The sequence below is a fragment of the Ranitomeya imitator genome, chromosome 3 (assembly GCF_032444005.1).
Source record: "Ranitomeya imitator isolate aRanImi1 chromosome 3, aRanImi1.pri, whole genome shotgun sequence".
Lineage (NCBI taxonomy): Eukaryota > Metazoa > Chordata > Amphibia > Anura > Dendrobatidae > Ranitomeya > Ranitomeya imitator.
In genome coordinates, this window is record NC_091284.1 from 114934203 (window position 1) to 114955720 (window position 21518).

General features: G+C 43.2%; 1 protein-coding gene across 2 annotated transcripts in view; it reads left to right on the plus strand.

Moving 5' to 3' along the window:
• The window catches only part of LOC138672883 (3 beta-hydroxysteroid dehydrogenase type 7-like), a 146863-nt gene that overhangs the window by 19729 nt on the left and 105616 nt on the right, over positions 1-21518 (plus strand). For both annotated transcript variants that reach the window (XM_069761308.1, XM_069761310.1), the window contains exons 2-4: positions 1102-1268; positions 11424-11579; positions 16706-16814. In XM_069761308.1, coding sequence (XP_069617409.1) covers positions 1121-1268; positions 11424-11579; positions 16706-16814 — 413 coding nt within the window. In that variant the 5' untranslated portion in view covers positions 1102-1120. The remainder of the gene's footprint in view (positions 1-1101; positions 1269-11423; positions 11580-16705; positions 16815-21518) is intronic.

The window sequence follows — 21518 nt, forward strand, 5'->3', positions numbered from 1 at the left end:
ACTGAGCTGGTGCATGAGGTATCAGGGCTCCCAGCAAAGCAGGCTCACATTGCTCCCTTAACCAGCAGGACTTAGTTGAAACTTCAATTCAAAGCTATAAATGCTGGCCCAGACCCTGATACCTCATGTGTGGCCCATTGCTGACTGCTGCTGTGCGATTAGCAAATTTCTACTGTGTAAATTGATGGGATTTTTCCTGGTATCTGCCTCTAATTTTAGCCGTTAGAGAAGCTGCTTGTCACCCCTTAAGGTGTTGTGTATATATTTGGTTTTGCCTCCCATTGAATTTCATGAGGTTCGGTTATGTTCGGCGAACATCGGGACATTCAGCGAAGCGAACCTTGGAAAGTTTGGCCATCTCTAATTACAGACAAAACTTTATGCCAGGTTCTTACGGGCATTAAGAAAATGGCTTGTAAGGTGTATCAGTAAGTTTAAGTTCCGCAGCATAAACTGACCTGCAAAGCATGTTTGAATGTTGCAACATGAAAATTTCTCTTGCGGGTACATATTAGATGCAGAAAATCCACAGCTATATAGTAAATATGCCTTACTATGCTTTGACAATGCAGAAACGCACTAGAAATGCATTTAATCTGACTATCCATAACATTTTGCCAAAGCCAAATACTAGCATGCATCAAATACAAAACAATCTCTATTTAAAACCTGTCAAACTAAAAATAGTCAAAAATACAATAAAAATGCATATAACAACACACTCAAAAAGGTAATAGGAAAAAGGCGAGTAACCTAATTAAACTAATAGGTGCAGAAATGCTGCAGAAGAGTCATACAGTTATTCATCTGGACTGCCGTGCACCTCCTAAAGAATTTGGCAAGCCTTTCAACTGCCATGTGCCACTGCCAAAAAATGAACTTCAGCCAGCATCTGGCATTAATTTCTGTTTTTTTTTAAGCCACTTTTAGGGCATAAATTATTAATTTTTCACGCATGCTTAGTCACACCCTGTCCCTCCTTAGTTCCTGGCTGGGGCCGGTGTAAAAATGCCAAAAGTGAAAGGTGATTATTCATGTTTAATTGTCTTTAGATCTATAATTTCATGGTGTATAAATTTGCCATGTTAATATATTCCATAGTTCGTAATCTCTGCTCAGTATGGCGAAGGATCTGGTGTATCTGATCACAGGTGGATGTGGCTTTATTGGAGAATGGATTGTAAAACTTGTGCTCAAGGAAGATTATGTGAAGGAGGTTAAAGTTTTTGATCTCAATGAAAGTGAAGCTATCAAACATCTACGAACAGGTAAATGCAATAAATCACTACTCAAGATCAAAAGCCAAAAGGATATTAATCTCCTGCAAATTGTACTGCTAGTGTTTTGATACTATACAATGTCGGTATTGACAAACCTTGTTGTATCAAAGTGAGAATTTTTAAGCAAAATACACCCATTCTGCCGTAGAGGTTGTCTGTTCAAAACAGATAAGTTTTGCAGTCACTCTGTATGACTTCAGAGTTATAAATTCCCCCCCCCCCAAAGCGCATGCACTGTAGGGATTTGCTGGTTTCAGACCCGGGACCGGAGGGTATGCATGTGCTATACATAACACCGGCCAGCAGACACATATTCGCTCCTTACACTTGTATTGAGCCGAGACCGGGCTCCGTCTGGTGACGTAGTCATATAGTAGGCAGGATAAACTAGATGGTGCCGCCTCGCTCCATGCAAGTATAAGGAGAGCGAGGCCCCACCCACTGGCCGGAGTCACACTAAACGTATGAAAAATTGGTCTGAGTCTCCCTGCCGAAAGTAGAATAAGTGTAATGTGAGTAGAATCCAATTTTTCACAACTAGCATCCAAGTACAGTGCGATTGCTATCTGATTGCAATGCGATTTTAATATGAGCTTTTACACACAGCAATTTTCTATGTCATTTATACATCGTTTTCAAAGGAAATATTTGTCAAAACACATATATATACACACACAGTGGGTATGGAAAGTATTCAGACCCCTTTAAATTTTTCACTTTGTTTCATTGCAGCCATTTCGTAAATTCAAAAAAAAGTTCATTTTTTTCACATTAACGTACACTCTGCACCCCATCTTGACTGAAAAAAAAAAATGTAGAAATGTTTGCAATTTTAATAAAGAAAAACTGAAATATCATCACATGGTTAGAAGTATTCAGACTCTTTGCTCAGACACTCATATTTAAGTCACTTGCTGTCCATTTCTTTGTGATCCTCCTTAAGATGGTTCTACTCCTCCATTGAAGTCCAGCTGTGCTTAATTAAACTGATAAGACTTGATGTGGGAAGGCACACATCTGTCTATACAAGACCTCGCAGCTCATAGTGCATGTCAGACCAAATGAGGATCATGAGGTCAAAGGAACTGGCCAAGGAGCTCAGAGACAGAATTGTGGCAAGGCACAGATCTGGCCAAGGTTACAACAGAATCAGGGGCGGACACAGACAGCATGAGGCCCCTGTGCAGGAAATGTGTCTGGGCCCCCTCTCCTTTTAAAGCAACAAATCACACACACTCTCTCTCTCTCTCTCTCTCTCTATAGAAATAGAGACACACACACACGAAAATTGTACATTCACACTGGAGGCATCAACGTTATGAATTAAAACATGTGGAATTATATACTTAACAAAAAAGTGTGAAACAACTGAAAATATGTCTTATATTGTCTATTCTAGGTTCTTCAAAGTAGCCACCTTTTGCTATGATTACTACTATGTACACTCTTGGCATTCTCTTGATGAGCTTCGAGAGGTAGTCACCAGAAATGGTTTTCACTTCACAGGTGTGCCCTGTCAGGTTTAATAAGTGGGATTTCTTGCCTTATAAATGGGGTTAGGACCATCAGTTGTGTTGTGCAGAAGCCTGGTGGATACACAGCTGATAGTCCTACTGAATAGACTGTTAGAATTTGTATTATGGAGAGAAAAAAGCAGTTAAGTAAAGAAAAACAAGTGGCCATCATTACTTTAAGAAATGAAGGTCAGTCAGTCCGAAAAATTGGGAAAACTTTGAAAGTGTCCCCAAGTGCAGTGACAAAAAACAATCAAGCGCTACAAAGTCTTTGTGCGACGCAGAAAAGGTGAACGGATGGACTCTACATGCCTGGTTCCCACAGTGAAGCATGGAGGAGGAGGTGTGGGGGTGCTTTGCTTTTGACATTGTTGGGGATTTATTCAAAATTGAAGGCATACTGAACCAGCATGGCTACCACAGCATCTTGCAGCGGCATGCTATTCCATCCGGTTTGCGTTTAGTTGGACCATCATTTATTTTTCAACAGGACAATGACCCCAAACACACCTCCAGGCTGTGTAAGGGCTATTTGACCAAGAAGGAGAGTGATTAGGTGCTACGCCAGATGACCTGGCCTCCACACTCACCAGACCTGAACCCAATCGAGATGGTTGCACTACTAAAGCAGGATGGCACCATTGAAGCTCTAAAAAACTATAGGGAGAAAAATACTTTATCTAAAAAACTAATTAAAGCTGCCAAAAAGGAAACAGAGAAGCACATTGCTAAGGAGAGTAAAACTAATCCCAAACTGTTCTTCAACTATATCAATAGTAAAAGAATAAAAACTGAAAATGTAGGCCCCTTAAAAAATAGCGAGGAAAGAATGGTTGTAGATGACGAGGAAAAAGCTAACATATTAAACACCTTCTTCTCCACGGTATTCACGGTGGAAAATGAAATGCTAGGTGAAATCCCAAGAAACAATGAAAACCCTATATTAAGGGTCACCAATCTAACCCAAGAAGAGGTGCGAAACCGGCTAAATAAGATTAAAATAGATAAATCTCCGGGTCCGGATGGCATACACCCACGAGTACTAAGAGAACAAAGTAATGTAATAGATAAACCATTATTTCTTATTTTTAGGGACTCTATAGCGACAGGGTCTGTTCCCCAGGATTGGCGCATAGCAAATGTGGTGCCAATATTCAAAAAGGGCTCTAAAAGTGAACCTGGAAATTATAGGCCAGTAAGTCTAACCTCTATTGTTGGTAAAATATTTGAAGGGTTTCTGAAGGATGTTATTCTGGATTATCTCAATGAGAATAACTGTTTAACTCCATATCAACATGGGTTTATGAGAAATCGCTCCTGTCAAACCAATCTAATCAGTTTTTATGAAGAGGTAAGCTATAGGCTGGACCACGGTGAGTCATTGGACGTGGTATATCTCGATTTTTCCAAAGCGTTTGATACCGTGCCGCACAAGAGGTTGGTACACAAAATGAGAATGCTTGGTCTGGGGGAAAATGTGTGTAAATGGGTTAGTAACTGGCTTAGTGATAGAAAGCAGAGGGTGGTTATAAATGGTATAGTCTCTAACTGGGTCGCTGTGACCAGTGGGGTACCGCAGGGGTCAGTATTGGGACCTGTTCTCTTCAACATATTCATTAATGATCTGGTAGAAGGTTTACACAGTAAAATATCGATATTTGCAGATGATACAAAACTATGTAAAGCAGTTAATACAAGAGAAGATAGTATTCTGCTACAGATGGATCTGGATAAGTTGGAAACTTGGGCTGAAAGGTGGCAGATGAGGTTTAACAATGATAAATGTAAGGTTATACACATGGGAAGAAGGAATCAATATCACCATTACACACTGAATGGGAAACCACTGGGTAAATCTGACAGGGAGAAGGACTTGGGGATCCTAGTTAATAATAAACTTACCTGGAGCAGCCAGTGCCAGGCAGCAGCTGCCAAGGCAAACAGGATCATGGGGTGCATTAAAAGAGGTCTGGATACACATGATGAGAGCATTATACTGCCTCTGTACAAATCCCTAGTTAGACCGCACATGGAGTACTGTGTCCAGTTTTGGGCACCGGTGCTCAGGAAGGATATAATGGAACTAGAGAGAGTACAAAGGAGGGCAACAAAATTAATAAAGGGGATGGGAGAACTACAATACCCAGATAGATTAGAGAAATTAGGATTATTTAGTCTAGAAAAAAGACGACTGAGGGGCGATCTAATAACCATGTATAAGTATATAAGGGGACAATACAAATATCTCGCTGAGGATCTGTTTATACCAAGGAAGGTGACGAACACAAGGGGGCATTCTTTGCGTCTGGAGGAGAGAAGGTTTTTCCACCAACATAGAAGAGGATTCTTTACTGTTAGAGCAGTGAGAATCTGGAATTGCTTGCCTGAGGAGGTGGTGATGGCGAACTCAGTCGAGGGGTTCAAGAGAGGCCTGGATGTCTTCCTGGAGCAGAACAATATTGTATCATACAATTAGGTTCTGTAGAAGGACGTAGATCTGGGGATTTATTATGATGGAATATAGGCTGAACTGGATGGACAAATGTCTTTTTTCGGCCTTACTAACTATGTTACTATGTTACTATGTTTGGGGTGAGCTGGACCACAGAGTGAAAGCAAAAGAGCCAACAAGTGCTAAGCATCTCTGGAAACTCCTTTAAGACTGTTGGAAGACCATTCCTGGTGACTACCTCTTGAAGCTCATCAAGAGAATGCCAAGAGTGTGCAAAGCAGTAATCAAAGCAAAAGGAGGCTACTCTGAAGAACATAAAATATAAGACATAATTTCAGTTGTTTCACACTTTTTTGTTAAGTATATAATTCCACATGTGTTAATTCATAGTTATGATGCCTTCAGTGTGAATGTACATTTTTCATAGTCATGAAAATACAGAAAAATCTTTGAATGAGGTTTGTCCAAACTTTTGGTCTGTACTGTGTGTGTGTGTGTGTGTGTGTGTGTGTGTGTGTGTGTGTGTGTGTGTGTGTATATATATATATATATATATATATATATACATACACACATATACACATATATATATATATATATATACTGTGCTATACATAAGTGAGTACACTATATACTAAGGGACTGTGTTAGACATAATAATAAATAATAACGTCTTCCTCCCCGTTCCTAAATCCATTATGAATCCCCTTTCCCTCTCATCCCAATCCCCCCCTTTATTGTCCATTCACCACCTCCATCATTTCCTCCTCCCCCACTACCCCTATCATTGCCCTCTCTGTCAACCCAATCATTGCCTTCTGCCCCATCATTGCCCTCTCCTCCCCCTACACACACAGACATACACAGCACCATTCACCTCTCTGCATACGCACACACGCACACACACACACCTCACCTCTGTGCACGGTATCCTGAAGCTCCACTATCGTCGGCAGCTTCCTGTCTTGCACAGCCGCAGCGCTGAATGATGATGTCATTCAGCCGCTGCTGTGTGAGACAGGAAGAGCAGGCAGGACAGATCCACTGCCATTTTGTCCTGCAGGCAGTGGAGCTGCAGGGATTGCTCCCTGCCCGCCGCACATGAGGGCAATCTGGCCAGGGGCCCCTGAAGCCTCGGGGCCGGATAAACTGGCCAGATTGCCATCAATATTAGCAGCCCTGCCAGTAAGGCCGGTTTTAGGCAAAGTGGGGCCCTAGGCAAAGTTTAAAATGGGGCCCCAAATGGTAACATATTGCTCATCACACAGACGCATTTCAGTTGTATTTACATGCGCTGAGTTCAGGCCGCTAAATGAGTGTGATCGACAATATTGAAGTCGTTCAATGCTTGTTTCCTGGCCTCTTTACACCAACTGAGAAAGAATGATGGGAACAGAAGGATCACAAATAGATCAGTAACAGATCACCATACAGTATTATGTTATGAGCAGCATATCTACTATTTACACCGGCGATGTGCTGCTGAGAACAATGATTTTTGTTCCGGCATAAACAATCCAATCACTCGATGAATATGCAGCATTTTGCTTGTTTAGTATGATACACCCCATAGTCCTCCACATATTATAAAGTGCCCCACTGCTTTCCATATTGTAACATGCACACCCCATAGTCCTCCATATAATATAATATGCACCATAGTCCTCCATATAGTATAATGCACTCCTCAGTCCTCCATATACTATTATACACGTTCCATAGTCCTCCACATAGTATAATACAATCCTCATAGTCCTCCATATATTAAAATACACTGCTCAGCCCTCCACATAGTATAATACACTCATCATAGTGCTCCATATAGTATACTGCACCGCCATAGTCCTCCATGTACAGTAGTACAATTCACTTCACATAGTATAATGCACCACATAGTTCTTCATATAGTATAATACAAACAGGAGAACTAGCGGAGTATAATGGGTATATAAATTTATTACGTATACAAGGTATAAATACACATACAGTAAGGCACATATAAGACAGTAGTATGTTTACAAAATACAGGGTGCAAAGAAGGATGGGGAAAAGGGAAACCAGTATCCACCCAGTGTGCGGGAGCACAGTGTCCCAGACAGTCTGATAAGATCAGCAAGTATCCAACAAATGTGTTAGACCGCACCCAATACTGACACCGCCTCCATGGACATCAGGGCGCTCGTCCACACCAGGGGGTCTGTCCCAGCAAGAGAGTCCACAATCGAAGTATAAAAAGGACAGCGCCACACCAGGAAGTGACAGACAGTAACTTTCTTTATTCTGCCTCCTGCGGCGACATTTCGGTCCGTGGACTGGGGGTTGTTTTATCCTGGTTCCGGTCTGGTGTGCAGTGTAGCCCATCATACCTGCGGTAAGCTCCAAATACCTACTACTAGTGACGGTTTGTCACTTTATTGTATCTACTATTAGGGTGGCTTCCTGCAACGTGCTTTATTATCAGTCTGCTGATCTTATCAGACTGTCTGGGACTCTGTGCTCCCGCACACCGGGTGGATACTGGTTTCCCTTTTTCCCATCCTTCTTTGCACCTTGTATTTTCTAAACATACTACTGTCTTATATGTACCTTACTGTATGTGTATTTATACCTTGTATACGTAATAAATTTATATACCCATTATACTCCGCTAGTTCTCCTGTTTGCATTATTAATATGGAGTGGGGTGCCTTTTGTGTAGGCTTTGGGTCTTTTACCACTATTTAGTGTGAAATTGCCCTTCTTTTCTCCTTTTTAAATATGTGCTCTGGAGTTGTTATCATATAGTATAATGTATTCCCCATAGTCCTTGATGCAGTATAATGCAGCCCACATATAGTATAATGCAGCCACCCCATAGAGCATAATGCAACCACCCCACAGAGTATAATGTAACCCCCCATAAAATATAATGCAGCCCCCCTCATATAGTATAATGTAGCCCCCTAATAGAGTAGGATGCAATCACCCCTCATAGAATATAACGATCATACAGCCCCCATAGAATATAATGTAGCCCCTCATAGAATATAATACAGCCCACCTCCCCATAGTATATAATGTAGCCCCCATAGAATATAATGCAGCCCCCATAGTATATAACACAGCCTCCCCCATAGAATATAATGTACCCCCATAGTATATAACACAGCCACATAGTATATAACACAGCCACATAGTATATAACACAGCCTCCGCATAGAATACAATATACCCCCAATATTATATAACAGCCCGCATAGTATATAGCCCTGCCTGGTAGTATATAGCACAGCCAACGTAGTATATAGCACAGCCCGCATAATATATAGCACAGCCCACGTAGTATATAACACAGCCCACGTAGTATATAGCACAGCACGCATAGTATATAATACAGCCAATGTAGTATGTAACAGCCCACATAGTATTTAAGACAGCCCACATAGTATATAGCACAGTCCGTGTAGTATATAGCACAGCCACGTAGTATATAACACAGCCTACGTAGTAAATAATACAGCCCGCATATTTTATAACACAGCCTGCATAGTATATAGCACAGCCACATCGCATATAGCACAGCCACGACAAATATAGCACAGCCATGTAGTATATAGCACAGCCCGCATCTCCCCCCCCCCCCCGAGAATGGCCCCACAGTCCAGTACTCACTGTTATAGTAAAAAAAAAAAACACTCCTCACCTCTCCTCATGCCTGCGCTGCTCCCTGCTCCTGTCTTAGTGGCTGCACTGCCCGGCACACAATGAGTGCGCGATGATGTCATTGCGCACCCACAGTGTCAGAGGCAGAGCGGGGAATGATGGGAGAGGTAGCATCAGCTGATGCTCTCTCCTCCATCATTGGTTTGAACTGTACTGGCAGATGCCGGCATAGTTCAATGCGGTGGGGGAGTCGGCGCTGGCGGCAGGCGGGCCTCCCTGCCTCACAGGGGGCCCATAGCGGCTGCGTGATGTTCCGCTAGCTGGGGGCCCCTGGGGGAGCAGGAGCCCTAGGCAGCTGCCTGCCCCTAATGCCGGCCTTGCCTGCAGGGGCCCCCCAGAGCCTCCGGGGCCCCGATGCAGTTGCATCGGTTGAAGCACAGTATGTCCACCCATGAACAGAATTTCTGCAGTACTCAAGGTTCCTAAGAGCACAGTGGCCTCCATAATCCTTAAATGGAAGAAGTTTGGGACCACCAAAAGTCTTCCTAGACCTGGCCGTCAAGCCAAACTGAGCAATCATGGGAGAAGAGCCTTGGTGAGATAGGTAAAGGAGAACCCCAAGATCACTGTGGCTGAGCTCCAGAGATTTTTTCCGAAAAATAATCTTTTATTAATTAAATAAATGTCCAGTAATTTGCACACACACTGCACTAATTGTATGTCACTAACCTCTATATATCTACCCATTCTATTTGTATTTACTGTATGTAATCCATCTCTTCTATCTTGTCTGCTCCTGCAGTGATTTAACAGAACACGGCAGATGAATTACTGGCTTTTCTTCTACTGTATCTATCTAATATTAAATATATATATATATATATATATATATATATATATGTATGTGTGTGTGTGTGTGTGTGTGTGTCACTGACATCTATATATCTATGTATTTCATGTGTATATATCCATTCTAACTTTTCTAACCTGTCAGTGTGATTTTAATGTATGCGGCACATGAATTGCTGGCTTTTCAATGGACACCGGTGCGTAAAAATCGGACCGCACTTGCATAGTCTGAGTGCTGTGCGATTATTATATTTTTGTTCTACTCGTACCAATAGTCTTGCATTGGTGAGTCTCGCACGTAGAATACACCAGAGAAACAATATAGCGATGTGAGCCGCCTCATAGATTAACACTGGTGCTATGCAATGTTTTCTCATATAGCACTCGTCCGTATTCTATGCTAGTGTGACCCAGGCCTGACTCATACATACCCTCCGGTCTGAAACCGGCAAATCCCCGCAGCACACAGTGAGTGCACTGGGGGGGATTCATAAGTCTGCAGTTACAGAGTGACTGCAGACTTGTCTGTTTTGACCGGACAACCCCTTTAATGTGCACCAAATAAAACCTGTCTTACATCAAATCTATTTGATTATGTTCCCACCATGAGTTTTTGGTGACTTTTTGACACTAACTATTTTCACTGCAGCTTCACACAGTTTCAGCAAACCTGATGGGATGTAAAGAAATCTCCTGCCCACTGTGATTTATTTTTTTTATGCTGCGGAAACTGACCTGCGGTGCGTGTTTGAAATCTGCAAAATGTCAGTTTTTCTTGCAAGTACCCTGCGTTATATGTGCAAAGTTTCCTCAAAGAATTGCATTAGCTATGGAAAATCCGCATGTAGATGCGCGTATTTATCGGTGCGTTTACGCTGTGGAGACGCAGATGACTATATCAATAATGCTTTGGTCCAGCTAAATCCCAGGAAGTATCAAAAGCAAAGCAGCTTCATTTAAAGCATAACATACCAAGAAGAGACAAAATCTGCAGTGTCAAAAACATGATAAAAACACTTGTAAAAAAAAAGAAAATGCAAGTAACCTATCTTATATAATTAGGTGCAGAAATCCTGCAAAACTTCTGCAACATCAAAAACTCACCAATAGCTCATCATATGAACACAGACTTATATATTTTAGACACTTTTTCAAACGGGTTACAGCTTAATGGGAAAGGATTCACGGCCTGAAATACAGCAATGTGTGTTAAAACTGGTCAACAATTTGGTTCAACCTATTAAAGCGAATTATGAAAACCAATAGAAAATATATATTGAGCTCACCACGTCGCTCATTTTTCAGTTCTGAGAAGACTGACGTCGTTGGGTGCTGATACTGCGGTGAACGTAGCATTCCGGGTAATCAAAAATAGGGTGATCTTTAGCACAGTCATCTGGTAAGATGGTTGTACTGAAGATCACCCTATATCGATCACCCTATATATAGATACCGTAAAAAGTCTGAAGATGCACCAAATTTATCAAACAGCATGAAACACTGATACATTTTGCACATCTTTAAAATGTCCAGTCTAAGTATAATATGGGAAATATCATTGACTTACATCAAATGTCCCTATTTTAACTTACGTACTTGAAAATAAAGCAGTCATTCCTTTGTATTACTGTTGCCTTTGAATCTTTTTGATCCCTTAATTCATTGTCTTTCATTTCTAATTTGTAGCATCTACCATGGTTACTTTTATTAAAGGAGATATCACAGATTTCAACCAGATTTTGTCAGCTGTTAAAGGTGTTGATGTCGTGATACACACTGCTGCTCTTGTAGACTACTTAGATGGCGTACCTTTTAAGAAACTAGAAGCTATAAATGTTGGAGGTAAGTTGGTAATTTGATATTGTTAAATTAAAATGTCCTTAGGAACTGTTAATAAAAGGGTTCCAAATTATTGGGCTGTTAAAATGTAACACTAAAGTACAATTCGACACAGCGCTATGTGAAAACATGCTGTGTTGCCCATTACCACATACAATACACTCCATATTTACGGTGTATGAATCTTCATTTTACACAGACAGGCCATGATATTCTCATTAATAATTGCAAGAAAATATGTACAGTACTGTGCAAAAGTATTTGGAAGATGGGGAAAAATGCTACAAAAAAAGAATGCTTCAAAACCTAAATAAAAGTATTAATTGTTTGTTTCTATCAATTAACAAAATGCAAACTGTATAAACAAATGATAAATCTAAAGTCAGTATTTGGTGTAATCACTTTTTGCCTTAAAAACAGCAAGAATTCTTCCAGGTCCACTTACGCACAGTTATTGAAAGATGTCGGCCGGAAGGTTGTATCAAACATCTTGGAGAACTAACCACAGATCTGTAGCTTTAAGCATGTGAAAATCCTTCTGTCTCTTCATGTAATCTTAGACAGACTTGATGATGATGAGATCAGAAATCGGCGGGGGCCATATCATCACTTCCAGAAATCTTTGTTCTTTTTCACACTGAAGATAGTTTTAAAGGACATTGGTTGTATGTTTGGGGTAGTTGTCCTGCTGCAGAATAAATTTGGAGCCATATGTCTTTATTCCTCAGCATTGAGGACACCATTAATCTTGACCAAATCCCCAACTCCGTTTGATGAAATGCAGCCCCAACTTTCAAGAACCCTCCATCATGCATCACTGTTGCCTATAGACACTCATTATTGAACAGTTTTCCAGCCCTTCATAAAACAAACTGCTTTCTGCTACAGCCAAATATTTAAAATTTTGACTTATCAGTCCAAAGCACCCACTGCCATTTTGTTGTGCCCCAGTTTCTATGTTTTCACGCATAATTACGTTGTTTTGCAAGTATGGTGGTTTTTGGCCTCAATTCTTCAACAAAGAAAACCACTTTTGACTAGACTTCTCTGAATAGTAGGTGGGTGTAGCTGGATCTCATTGGTTGCTGCTAGTTTTTAGCTAATGGCACTGCTGGAAGTAAGCATAATGTGCATTTCATTATCTTCATTTAGTTTCCCTTGCCAAACACTATAGTCCTAGACATTGCCTATATCATGGTGTCCTGTCAGTGAGCAGGGGGTTATATGAGATGACACTGGATGTTCCTTCCAACTCTAACATTCCATGATTCTAGATTAAACATATCAGGTAATGTGCATTTGTGTAATTAGGATGGTGCAGCCTAAGGATACAACCTATCAAGATGTGTTTTCTTCAGGCAAAATGGGTTAAAAAAGAGATTTGACTGACTCAGAAAAATCTATAATTTTTTTAGGCAGATGGAGTTTTCATCTGGTCTTTTTCTGCGGTTTCTCATCATTTTAGGAGTCTTTTTAGCACACAACTGTGGTCTTTGCATGACTAAATGGATGGATGCTGTTATGATCCGGTGACCTTGGAGCTGCATGAGAACTTTCACTGGAGAAGGTGGTAACTATACTGACCGCAAATCCTGAACTTAACACTGCAACTAGAAGTAGCCGTGGAGTGTACCTAACACACCTAGAAACCTCGTCACAGCCGTAGGACTAAATACCCCTAAAGATGGAAATAGGAATACTATCTTGCCTCAGAGAAAATCCCTAAAAGATAGACAGCCCCCCACAAATATTGGCGGTGAGTCGGAGAGGAAAAAACACACACAGGCAGAAAACAGGATTTAGCACAGGAGGCCACACTAGCTAGATAGGACAGGATAGGACAGAGTTCTGTGCGGTCAGTATAAAACCCTTCAAAAACATCCACAGCAGAAATTACAAAAACTTCCAACATCTAACTAATAGATGTAGGAGCGTAAATCTGCAACTCCAGTGAATCCTACAATCAGAGCAGGAATAAAACTGAAACAAGCACACAGCAGTGTGCCACAGATACAAAAACCAAACACTTATCTTTGCTGAATTTGGCAGCAAGCAGGAGAAGCCAGAAAGTGATCCATCACTTCACAAGGAACATTGACAACTGGCAAGGGCTAAAGGATCCTGCACACCTAAATATCCCAGTCCGAATTGTAATCATCTGATACACCTGGCCAGGACTGTGACTCAGAGACAACTGCATTCCCACCAACAACCACCGGAGGGAACCCAAGAGCAGAATTCACAACAGGATGCCACCAAAACGGGCACCAAACGGAGTCCAAAATGTCTCCATCCTCCTCATTATATTGAGTGGCTCCATCTGGCATATCATCTGAATTGCATTTTTGTGGGGATTTAAAGGGAACCTGTCACCCCGAAAATCGAGGGTGAGGTAAGCCCACCGGCATCGGGGGCTTATCTACAGCATTCTGTAATACTGTAGATAAGCCCCCGATGTTACCTGAAAGAGGAGAAAAAGACGTTATATTATACTCACCCAGGGGTGGTCCCGCTGCTGGTCAGGTCGGATGGGTGTCTCCGGTCCGCTGCGGTGCCTCCCATCTTCATTACAAGACGTCCTCTTCTGATCTTCAGCCACGGCTCCGGTGCAGGCGTACTTTGCTCTGCCCTGTTGAGGGCAGACAAAGTACTGCAGTGCGCAGGCGCCGGGCCTCTGACCTTTCCGGCGCTTGCGCACTGCAGTACTATCCTCTGCCCTCAAGAGGGCAGAGCAAAGTACGCCTGCGCCGGAGCCGTGGCTGAAGATCAGAAGAGGACATCTTGTAATGAAGATGGGAGGCGCTGCAGCGGACCAGAGACACCCATCCGACCTGACCAGCAGCGGGACCGCCCCTGGGTGAGTATAATATAACGTCTTTTTCTCCTCTTTCAGGTAACATCGGGGGCTTATCTACAGCATTACAGAATGCTGTAGATAAGCCCCTGATGCCGGTGGGCTTACCTCACCCGCGATTTTCGGGGTGACAGGTTCCCTTTAAACAAAAACCCATAATGTAATCTTAGCCATACTGTACACTGAAAGAACAAAAAATGTTATGTGCCCTAAAATTTTACTAATAAAACCCCCAACCTATGCACCGCAAAACAAGTGGCCACTCACTTCCGTCATATGTCATTGGAAATATAGTGATTTTCAACATTTCTGGCAGAACAAAGATTCTGGAAGTGAAACATGGCACCTCCTTCCCAAACAAAATCCAGTGAAATCTGTGCTCCCAAATCCAAAAGCCGCCCTCCTTCTGAGCCCTACAATCTGACTAAACTGCAGCCACATGTTTGGCATTACTGTAGGGGGGAGGGCCCCATTTAACAATTTATGGTGTGGGGCTCCAGAAGCACAAGCTGGGCACAATGTACAGGGTGGGCCATTTATTTGGATACACCTAAATAAAATGGAAATGGTTGGTGATATCAACTTCCTGTTTGTGGCACATTAGTTTATAGGAGGGGAAAAACTTTTCAAGATGGGTGGTGAGCATGGCGGCCATTTTAAAGTCGGCCATTTTGGATCCAACTTTATTTTTTCCAATGGGAAGAGGGTCATGTGACACAACTTATTGAGAATTTCACAGAAAAAACAATGGTGTGCTTGGTTTTAACATAGCTTTATTCTTTCATGAGTTAATTACAAGTTAATGACCATTTATAAAATGTGTTCAAAGTGTTGCCCATTTTGTTGGATTGTCAATGCAACCCTCTTCTCCCACTCTTAACATGCTGATAGCAACACTGCAGGAAAAATGCTAGCACAGGCTTCCAGTATCCGTTGTTTCAGATGCTGCCCATCTCGTATCTTCACAGCATAGACAATTGGCTTCACATGACCCCCAAAAGATAATAGTCTAACGGGGTCAGATCGGGAGACCTTGGTGGCCATTCAACTGGCCCACGATGATCAATCCACTTTCCAAGAAACTGTTCGTGTAGGAATGCTTGGACCTTACACCCATAATGTGGTGGTCTTTCAAAAAATAGCATTTGTAAATTTCCTTGAAAAAATAATACATTTCTGCAAAATTTTAACCATTCTATTATCCTAATAAAATAAAAGTACTTTTGAAAGATGATGGTAAAATAAAATAAACATATGGGAAATATTGTTTATGATCTAATTTGTGTGGTATGACTATCGTTTAACCCTTTGTCATGGATGTGTCAGAGGCTGCAGACCATTGCACTGCATCTGACTGCAGAAGTTCTCAGCAATTTGCTTTGCAGACTAGTGACCACCTTCCCTAGTTAATGGCCACACCTGGACCTGTGTGTTTATAACTCCCAACCTCCTGTTGGGAGTTGCGGGTGATATTTTCTATTTGCACTTCCCTGTTGAGGCTTAGAGCTGTAGCAGTCCGCTAGTGCCCTCTTTCAGAGATTAGGTATCCTGCTCAGCGATAGGTGCAGAACCTAATATAGGGACGATAGGGCAGACAGGGTAACATTAGATCTGTATAGGGGTCTTCATTCCTTGCTTCCCTAGTGTTGGGCCCACCTTCTACTTATCCCTTTGTGTTGCACTTACTCTGTTCTACACTGTATGTGATACTCTTTCCCGACATGTATCGTATATACATATACTGCTCTGCGGGAGCCCGCAAAGTATATATACATCACCGGTATTACTTGTCACCGCACAATGCAGGCCATCCCTGCACATCATCCCAGGGGGCTGTATTGCCTCCCACTCCATCATGGAAAGCTGCAACTGGCTGATCAATTTCTGACCTGCCAATCACAGAAATGTCACAATAAAATTACAAAAAAAATCCATGTGACAAGCTGTGATTGGTGCTGTCTGAGACAGCACCACTCACAGCAGTCACAATGGTTGAGGTGATCGCCACATCACCTCTCCTGATTAACCCCTTTGGCATTCATTAGCTGAAGAACAGCTACTGAAAATCATTGGTGTCCAGGGCAATCCTCCTATGATCTGTGCTATGTCTCATGATGATTTCCTGTTTGAAATTGAGTTTGCTTTTAGGAATTCAAATTTTTTTTAAGATGTCTTTGTCTGCAGAGAAATTGCATATAAATTATTTACTCAAGTTTCTATGACCTTTTTAAAGTGTCTGATTATGGAAATGTAATGGTTTTTAATATGCACACAGGGACAGAAAATATTATAAATGCATGTCTGGCCATGGATGTGCCCTACGTAGTCTACACAAGTTCAATAGCAGCAGTAGGACCAAATGCAAATGGCGATCCAATGGAGAGGTAAGAAGGATGTGTCTTGTTTGGCCTTTATAGAATGGACTAGATGGAGGCCCGATGCTATCGCATCAAGAGGGCGGTAATGTCACAGAGGCAGGCTTTGCAGCATTGAGAATTTCTCTCCCCTACCTATCCACTCTCTCTTTCACAGCGCAAGAGACTGCGTTCGGCGTATATAGTGTGTGTGGTGCGTACGGCGCATACAGTGTGTGTGTGTGTGTGTGTGTGTGTGGCGTATACAGTGTGTGTGTGGTGCGACAGTGTTCCCTGGTGGTACCACACAAGAGGCAAGTACCACCAGCAGTTTCCATATTGAGACACCCATCACTTGGGTGTCCCAATATGGAGGTCGGTGAACTTCCACCGCTTGGAATTCTGGGATCCGGACACATCTGGACAGAACAGGATGTGAAGACATTACAAGGTAAGTATATATTAAGATGTTTTGAATCTATATCCTAGTAACAGAATGGAAGTGCAATCAGGCCAACGTCTGATACAGTGTAATTGCACATAAACAGTACCGTAAGTGCAAAGCTTATTTTACAACAGTCATATGCAAAGGTTGAGAATTGATCAAAAGTATAATCAGATGTAACAATGATCTGATCCTCTCCATAATTATGTCTGATTTGAAAGCCACAGTCTAATATGGATGATGGTAGGGAGCAGGGCAGGACACACACAGAATAGGGCCCCTGTGGAAGAACCATATATTGCATCAGTTACACTCATGTGCTGGCTACGTGAGGCTAAGTTACCATCATGTCAGGAGTGGACACAGACGGAAGAGGGCCCTTGTGCAAGAACCATACATGGACCCTTACCAGCCCAATAACTTATCTAAATGCACAGTTCCACCAGCATTTGAAGTGGTAGTAGGTTCTCCTACCTCCTTACCTCATGGCCCCTCTGCGGCTGCACTGGTTGCACCAATGGTATGTCTGTCCCTAGTCGAGAGCCAGATTTAGGTAAGAAAATGTTAATAAATTAAAATTTCACGATTTTGTGTTTCTCCACATTCAATTTGCAAATTGATATTTGAAACTGGCATCATACTATAAAATTGGTAGTGTTCTGTGAAATGAGTATACACAGTATGTAGTATTATCAGTGTGAATGCCTAATTACCAGTGTCACACCCCAGGAGTCCGGTTGTCACAGTGGTATTGCCTTCCTCAAGTGGAGGGTGACGCCATGCCTGGAAGTGAGAAGGATCCCCTTAGCAGGTAGAACTTACATACAACCCTTTCTGACTCCAAGCCAGAAGGGGGGAGCTCTAGACCGGTTTCAGGGTAGCTTCCCTATATATGTTCTGGCTGGAGGAGTTAGGAGAGATTGTAGGAGACAGTGAGGGGAGAAGGAGCACAGGAGGAGAGAGAAACTGGAGTGGAGCTGCGAGTGGGCTCCCTCCAGGTTCAAGTGCAAGAAACCAGAGGCCGAAAAAGTCTGAGGTTGTGGGGGGAACTGTATGCCCCAGAGCAGAAAATGGCGGGCAGGAGATTACAAGTCTCCTGGCCACAATTACACCCGAAGGCACAGCTGCAGATTAGAGCCCAGAGTCACCACGAGAAGGGACACCTGTAAAAAGGCTCGAGTTGCCGGTAGTGTCCATCTGAAAGGACAGATTGAGAGAGGATCTTGTGTGAAGCATCAGGCAGCAAGAGACTGAGAATACAGAGCAGAAAGGAAGGCTTCCAACCCCACCTGGCTTGGGGGATTCCAAATTGCTTCCAGGCTACCCGGATTCCAAAGACTGCCTGTAATCTGTGTACCTGAATGTCATCAGTAAAAGGTAAAGAGACTGCAACCCTGTGTCCTCCAATTCTTTCCTACACTTCACCATCTATCATCCTTACCAACTACATCGGGAGCCCTGGGGACTAAGCTCTACCTGTGTGGAGCTATACCACCTCTCCTGCAATACCATCATCCCCAGTGGACCCCTTTAAGCAGCATGGCCATCCCTGGCTGAGTACCACAGGTGGCATCACGAACACTACTACATTAGACTTTATTCTCATTTCCATTAAACCCCTTTTAATGGATGCCCGGGGCCACGGACCGGGTCACTGCAACTGTGACGCAACGCTTTAAGAATCGGCCTGGTTCCGAGTAGCCCACTGTCGTAGCAGGTGCTCCATTTTGGCATCACAAACAGGATGAACCAACCCATTAAAATGGGTGTTATGCGACTCGGAGACTGTGTTTAAGTGAGAAATTGTTGCACTGAGAAATTGCTGTCATTATAGCGCCACACAGCGCGCGGGAGGCAGAAGGGGCATGCCGTCATGGGCAAAATCCAGAAGAAAGAGCGCAAAGTGAAGCTCTGGCGCATTCTGTTGTGAGTAGGTGGAAAGCAAGAAGCCCCAACTTGGAGAACTGGAAGGAGCACCGTCCAGACTGCGGTGGAGCAGCTGCAGACTCCGGTAATAGAACGCCAGGCCTGGCTGAGGTTAACTGGGGGGGAAGGAACATGTCTACTCCAAGTAGAGATTCCGTGGCAGAACCAGCCGCAGCCCCCATAGTACAGCAGAATTCGGTGGCAGATGCAGCCGCAGCTACCAGAGTGCAGTAAGATCTGGCAACCGCTGCCGCAGTCCCCATAATGCTGCTATCAATGCCGTACATACAGGGAGTAGCCTGGTTACTGCAGTACTCATGGGAGTCACACACCCTGAGCGACTTCAAGGAGAGACTATGTAGCTTGTTCAAAGTGTACCCCCTGTCGGAAGAGGAAAAAAATAAACATCCTCTTTGGTCAGTTACCTGGTGCGGCCCAGAGGGAAGTAAAGTCCTGGCAGGACACTGATAAAGGGACTGTCAAGCAAATTTTGGCTAGGCTGAAGGACACCTTTGACACCTGCACTGCAGCAGACCTATGTCTCCAGATCCAGGTGCTGATAAAAAGTGTGGCTGCACTAACCAAAACTGTACAGTCCATGCAAGTGTCCCCAAAGGAGAAGATCCAGCTGGCATTCAGTCCAGGAGAATGCAGGCCTGAGGACCTATCTGGGAAAAGAATATTTAGTGAGAAGGACATCCCGATGCGGGATCTCACAACCTGCTACTTAAACTTGTTTAAAATGTTATGTTTTGCACCTTCTACATGTTCGCACTTTTTGCATTTTATTTTTTATAGTTATGCAATGTTCAAGAAAGTAACCTCCCATAAAGGGAAGAAAAGTTTATATTACCTGTTACAGTTTAAGTGCACTTCAAAATGTTTGCTTGTCTAAACCTGTTTATTGTTTGTTTTTTCCCAGTCCGGGAGTACTTGATTTAACGGGGGGAATGTGACACCCCAGGAGTCCAGTTGTCACAGTGGTATTGCCCTCCTCATGGGGAGGGTGATGCCATGCCTGGAAGTGAGAAGGATCCCCTTAGCAGGTAACACTTACATACAACACTTTCTGACTCCAAGCCAGAAGGGGGAGCTCTAGACCCGGTTTCAGGGTAGCTTCCCTATATATGTTCTGGCTAGAGGAGTTAGGAGAGATTGTAGGAGACAGTGAGGGGAGAAGGAGCACAGGAGAGGAGAGAAATTGGAGTGGAGCTGCGAGTGGGCTCCCTCCAGGTTCAAGTGCAAGAAACCAGAGGCCGAAAGTGTGTATGCCCCACAGCAGAAAACGGCGGGCAGGAGATTCCAAGTCTCCTGGCCACAATTACACCCGAAGGCACAGCAGCAGATTGGAGCCCGGAGTCACCACGAGAAGGGACACCTGTAAAAAAGGCTCGAGTTGCCTGCCATGTGGGTAGTGTCCATACAAAAGGACAGATTGAGAGAGGACTTTGGGTGAAGTCTCAGGCAGCAAGGGACTTAGAATACAGAGCAGAAAGGAAGGCTTCCAACCCCACCTGGCTTGGGGGATTCCAAATTGCTTCCAGGCTACCCAGATTCCAAAGACTGCCTGTAATCTGTGTACCTGAACGTCATCAGTAAAAGGTAAAGAGACTGCAACCCTGTGTTCTCCAATTCTTTCCTACACTTCACCATCTATCATCCTTACCAACTGCATCGGGAGCCATGGGGACTAAGCTCTACCTGTGGGGAGCTATACCACCCCTGCTGCAAAACCATCATCCCCAGTGGACCCCTTTAAGCAGTGTGGCCATCTCTGGCTCAGTACCACAGGTGGCATCACGAACACTTACTACATTAGACTTTATTCTCATTTCCATTAAACCCCTTTTATTGGACGCCAAGGGCCACAGACCGGCTCACTGCAACTGTGACACAATCCTTTAAGAACCGGCCCGGTTCCGAGTACCCCACGATCCTAGCTGGCACTCCACAGCCAATTCATATGGCCATGACTTAGGGCTGCCATGGCAAGCCACTCAGAAGAGGGATCATGAGCCACATATGGTCCACAAGCCGGTGGTTAGAAACTAATGATATGGAACATCCTCTCTACCACTACTGTTAAATGTTACCTCATGCATGTTTAAGAATTCTTCTAATTATTAGAGATTAAATAATCTGTGATCAAGTCAAGTTTGGAAAGGGCACTAAGCTATTGTTTTGTGGCTATTAATAAAAAAGCACACTTAAAAAAACAGTAATATTATGATCAAGGCAAAAGGTTCGGGGTAGTTGTGATGAGTCTTTTATTTTAGTTGATCAGATATCTATTTTTAGCAAGCCAGGAGAAATAGACTGTTATCAGACCTAGCAGACCGGACATTCAGCATTTCCCACTCACA